The sequence below is a fragment of the Polyergus mexicanus genome, unplaced genomic scaffold, assembly GCF_030449975.1.
Source record: "Polyergus mexicanus isolate NDT 795.1 unplaced genomic scaffold, iyPolMexi1.0 SCAF_16, whole genome shotgun sequence".
Classification (NCBI taxonomy): domain Eukaryota; kingdom Metazoa; phylum Arthropoda; class Insecta; order Hymenoptera; family Formicidae; genus Polyergus; species Polyergus mexicanus.
Genome location: NW_027223336.1, coordinates 6,650,120 through 6,656,157, shown reverse-complemented (window position 1 = coordinate 6,656,157; position 6,038 = coordinate 6,650,120). Strand labels below are relative to the sequence as shown.

The 6,038-nt window shown below is 32.1% G+C and overlaps 1 protein-coding gene across 1 annotated transcript; it reads left to right on the top strand.

Moving 5' to 3' along the window:
• The first annotated feature begins 373 nt into the window (after positions 1 to 373).
• Positions 374 to 2,912, top strand: LOC138940163 (trypsin-10). The gene is made up of 8 exons (XM_070308749.1): positions 374 to 469; positions 913 to 1,028; positions 1,090 to 1,184; positions 1,535 to 1,694; positions 1,787 to 1,897; positions 1,973 to 2,122; positions 2,208 to 2,348; positions 2,743 to 2,912. Exons 1-8 carry the CDS (start codon positions 418 to 420, stop codon positions 2,758 to 2,760), a joined length of 843 nt encoding a protein of 280 aa, XP_070164850.1. The 5' UTR covers positions 374 to 417; the 3' UTR covers positions 2,761 to 2,912.
• The last annotated feature ends 3,126 nt before the right edge of the window (positions 2,913 to 6,038 follow it).

Below are 6,038 nucleotides of genomic sequence, written 5' to 3'. Positions count from 1 at the left end.
TACCAAACCTTCTCTTATTTCTATAATTTGTTATATCGTAGTTAAAAACATTGTACCTCAAAACATTTTTCCTTCTACAATTTAAAAAAATATACATATACAATATATATTGACAAATAAATTAGTAAAATAGCTAGAGAAAGAAAAATGTCGATAAAAAATATTTTTCAGCACAATTTATCATGAAAATATAACTAATGAGAGATATCTGCAACGTTATAAAAATTGTAAAATAAATTTTATATCGATCAGTGTGGAATCCGATCTCAATTAATCCAAGATAGTGACCGATAACCGATAATTCAATTGCGATAAAACCTTTGCTTTTCTCCTCAGGTCTGATAACAAATATCTCCATTGTTACAACGAACAGTCGTTCTTCGACAACGAGAAAATCTTCGTGAATAGTGAAAAATAATGCAATTCGCGTTGCTGTCAATGTTCCTGGCGTTTTTGTGTTTCGCCTGTAGTAAGTATTTTGTGAATCGCAAGAAAGCAACATTTCTGATTATTCCTGTTTTTGCTGTGGACAACGAGAGACATTTTAATATGCTATACATTAATATGCGTAATCGAATTAATACGCGCGAAGTATTGCGCAACGGGAGCGAGATTGATAGGACATCAGTCACGCTTGGATAAAATTGCAACGATTAATTAATTTTTCATTTAACTCGCCGATAATTATCGTCGACCGCATACTCCGGAATAATATTTAGTTTTTACGCCCGCGGCAAGTAATGCATTAAATAATTCATCATGTATCGTAATATAAATAATACGAAATTGTTTTGAGAATCCCGTTCTCTATCAATAAATCCTTTTGCCATCGTGAAATTTAGATTTTATTTTGCGACACACACAGCACGATGCAATATGCATCGTCAACGGTAATAATAATTTGTGCATCAGGCTCGACAAGTTTTGTGGAAATTTCTATCGATCGTAATGTGGAGTCGAAGAGTTTTGGTTTAACTGGTCGTATAGTTAATGGAACGAAAGCAACTTTGAAACAATTTTCCCATCAGGTAATATCTACCTGCGTTTTTAATTTAACGTGAATCTGAAAGGTAAACGCGTTCCTTTCAGGTTTCTCTGATGCGCAGCTGGTCCCAAAGCCATTTCTGTGGCGGAAACATTATTAGCCCCAAACTAATACTTACCGCAGCGCACTGTATGTATTTGTATGTATAATCCGATGACAAACATTCTATATATATATATATATATATATATATATATATATATATATATACTCTTATAGATCATTATATTATTTTGAAACTGTTAACTTTGCGTGTCTTTCATTTTCACTCTATAACTTTATGCAATATAGAAAATACAAAATTTTGTGCAAATTAATGATAAGTAATTTGATATATCTTAATCTATATTTTTTTACTTGGTACGTTATTCTTATAGTAAAATATAGCGAACAATCAATAAATCATGTACATTAGTATATGCTCTTAAAAAGAGTATCTAATATTAATCAGGGATTAGTGAGATTAAAGTAAAGTAATTAATTATGTAGCAATAAGAACGTTATTCAACCATGGACGATTATTGTGGTCGGGGGAGTGCTAAAGCTAAATGAGAATACTTCGACGAGACAGGAAAGAGGTGTGAAAATTCTTAGAATTCATCCGCAGTTTGATATGGAGAATTTGTACAACGATGTTGCCGTTTTACAAGTACGATTATGTTACATCGTTTTACAAAGCGATTGTTATTTAGTGTTCTCGTGATTTTTAAAATAAAGATAATTCATGTTTGATTTTTATAGCTATCGATACCCTTTGACTTCACTCCGGAAGTTCATAATATTGCTTTGCCAGGAAAACCCCCTGTACCCGAAACTATCTGTCAAGTGTCAGGATGGGGTTATACAGCGGAGGTGAGTATATACATATGTACATAGAATACTTTAATCGCAGAATGTTTTTTTTTTTAACTAGAGAAAATTTTTCAGGATGTTCCGATAGTGTCCAATGATTTGATGTACGTAAATCTGCCCATTCGATCAACAAGAGAATGTCGTGAACTACTTGTGAACGTAACAGATCTGCCAGCGGGGATGTTTTGCGCCGGCTACCTGGAAGGAGGAAAAGATTCTTGTCAAGTAACGCGCGGTTTTCTTATTTATAATTTATGTAATTTGTAAATTATCTTATTGTACAATTTGTTTCCTTCCTTGAATGTTGTAGGGTGATTCTGGCGGTGGAATGGTCTGCAACGGTATTTTAACCGGTATCGTCTCTGGCGGCGAAGGTTGTGCGCTGCCACGGTTGCCCGGAGTATATGCAGACATCTTTCACTATATGGATTGGATATTAGAGACCGAACATGTAATAATTATGCAAAACATTAATATTTTTAATTGTAATCATAGTACACATAAAACGCCGACAATTATGGTCGTGATGATTTCATTATTTTTGTGTTGCTATCGGCTTGCTCTTGAAATCAAAAATCAAATTGTTGATAAAATATTCGATGACACTGTCAAACGAAAAACAGACGCTTTTACAAATGTAGAATGGCTTATGAATGCGTTTGTAACGCTAAATATGACGTAATGTATAAAATATCTCGCGAGATAAATAAAATTTAAAATATTAGATAATATTAGAGATAATAGATAAAGATAGATAATATTAGATATTAAATAATTTTAATAATAAGATCATGATTTAACTAGTTGTGCATGATTTAGCAGTTGTATATATTATAAAATTTCAGATGAGCATTATATATTAGAATTTATCGGCAAATACTTGGTCCATTTTATGAGATATTTCACGTGCTGGGACGGACATCAATACATGAGATTGTTTGTGTTTTATATATAACAATACGGCAGAAAATTTATACGATCAGTATATCTTTATAAGGAATAATAAATAATTAAATGGTCATATAAATATTTATCATTATCCCTTATTTTATTAAATTGAGAGACTTGGCTGAAATCGATCTTATTTTACATTTCTTAACATTTTGGCTGTACCGCATTTAAAGTACATTTTAAAATTCCTCCTTGTACTCTTAAAACTTGAAAAATATATTTTAGTAATTAAAATTTTCACCGTATAATTGCACAATTCGTAGAATCCTCGATATCTCTATACAGCAATAGAATACAAAGATACCAATTTATCTTGTGCAAGTCCGTTATCTTATCAGTAAAAAGATTAAATGTCTCATTGTGTTTGTACAGTTTTACATATATAAAAATTTTCAGATGTTTAAGAGAGGTATATAAGTTTTATTGTTATAACTATATATAATTATAAATGATATATATATGTACAATATTATAATTAAAAACTTAATTTATTATTATATCGATTTTTTAAATATTTTATTTAGTTTATTAATACTAAACTAATAATACTCTATGCAATTCTTTATGTCTACAATGTATTACTATATTTAAACATTTATTTATTTCATAATTTTGGTCTTCCTAAAATTATCAATCATTCACGAATGCAGCAAAAATCAAATTTGACAAAAATGATTATTGATAATTGACTCAAAATGATTATTAATCGTTATTTTAATCGATATCTAAATTATTTTTATTAATTTCAACACTGGCATTTCCTATTTAGCTATATTTTTTATATATAAACGGATAAAAATTTTAAAAAATGTTTGTTTATTTATTTTATCTTACGTGTAATTGTATATCATTTACATATATGTACAATATATGTAAATATATATATGTAAATATATATATTTTATTAAGTGTGAAAAGGTTAGAGATATGTCACGAGATATGATTTTTGCTTTTTGCATGCGAGAAGAAGAAGAGAATGTAAAGGAGAAAGAGTCGAGATAGACGTACATATACCTAATGTATCCACTTTGATCTGAAACGAAAGGTAGCTCCGGCAGACGCGCAAAAACCTCATGCCCACTTAATACGTGGCGGCTGATATCTCGAGAAATGTATTAGCGAATTGCTCGGTGCCAAGATGGGGAAATGTCTGCGGTATATTCGCGAATCATCTAACTCCTTTGCCGGATCCGCTGGCTTTGCCGCACTGGTATTAAATTCTGCGTGAACCCGCCGGTATCTTCAAAGAAACGTAGAGACTCTTGCTACTGCTCTTTTAAATTGGATATAAATTTTATGCGCTAATGTTTGCTACGTATACGCGAAGCGAGTTACGAAAAATTAAGGAAATTGGATTACCTAGCTAAACGAAATTGTTAATATAATTATTCGATGTAATTAAATGGCTTATTTCTTGAAGAATATTTAGAAATTAAAGATTAAAAACTGTGCTCATTAAAATTACTAAGCTTGCAAGCAAGAACAACTTGTTTATAGTAAGCTTTTAAATATTGAAGCGACTTTTGAGACAATTAGATATTTGAAACTAACAAAATGTGAAATATTATACAATATCCGAGTCAATAATAAATGATGGTTTATCAAATTATTTTCTTATATTCCATGGGAGCAATAAAAGCTGATTTTAATGAGTATTTCTCAAATTCATACATATATATATGAAATAATAGCGCGTCTACTTGGGATGTCATAAAACGAAATAATAATCTTACTGCAACATCTTACTAAAATATGAAATATATGTATATTTGATTGCGAATAATAAATAAAAGGCGATCACGCGATTATTTTTTAATATTCTAGACAAGCAATAGTAGCTATTTTTACTTATTATCTCATAAATATTACACATATAAATTAGTATAATATGTATAAATCTTATCATTTTTCAAATATCTTTATAAAATGAAATCTCGATACACACTTTAATCGGCAAGAGCAGAACGCATATCGACCGTGCTTGTACTTTTACGTGAATGTTCAAGTTCTTCCGGCTCGCGTGACTTTCTCGCGTAATCTTCTAACAATAAGACAGACTTCCGCTTCCGAAAGTTAATCCTTGTGGAAACCCGAGACATGCTTCTTGCAGGGATTTCAGGGTCGCGTGGGCTCGATCGATACCCATGAAGTGATTATGAGAGTACGAAGGAGATGTGAGTGAAGAAAAAAGCAAAATATATAAAATCAGGAGACGAATGTGTCGCAAAAGCAAGAGGGGAGGAGGAGGAAGGGAAGAAAGTGAAACAGGGATCGCGGGTGAAAATTACCACCTGAAACGTAACTTCTGATACGCTTTCGCCTCTTCGGCTTCGCTTTTTTTTTTTTTAAACTCACGAGGGCGTTTTTCACGGCCTCTCCTATATCCTTGCAGCTTTCATCCCCGTATACGTGTTATTCCCCCGATGGAAAGTGGAGAAGGGGGATGTTGCGTACCGACAAAGTCCATTCGTGACCTCTTTAATCCCGGGATCGAATAAGAATTCATTAGGAAGATATACAGAGCCCAAACTCGGTCTCGCGTAGGGGAGGACTTTTTGGCTTTCTCTGTATCGCGCGTCTGGGGTTTTAAATAAATTAAAAGTTTGTGCGTTTTTTACGCAGCGAATAACTTCGCCGAGCGCCCAAATGCGACAGTGAGCTAAATTCGAAAGCTGAAGTCGGTAGAGTGGGACAAAAGCGCTCTCGACGATTAAAGTTTTCTCTAATTACTCTTAGAATCGAAGAGAACGGGAGGGTAGATTCGAAAGGCGAAAAGCATAGCAGCTCCACTTTTTTCGCAAGCTAGCGAAGAATCTTTGCACTTGAAAAGAAAGATCAAAGATCTTTGTTCTCTCGATACAAATCTTTAATAATGATACATTCGACAAATCTGTGGATACTGCGTCTCATTTCCTCGTAATTATTGTTTATTTAGACGTTCGTAAAAGTCATTGTTATATTTGTATCAGTATAATTGAAGACTCGATGTATCTTTAATTAGATATAAATGTCCATATAGCTTTTAAATATTTGATATATCGAAATGTGTATAGTATTTTATTTAACATAAATATATTAATCATTTTTTATTAAATACATAATACAGGATGATAAAGATTGCTTACGTGATCAAGAATAATTTTACGTCGCATTTAAAGCTGCGAAGTACTCTGCGTTGATACCACTGCTT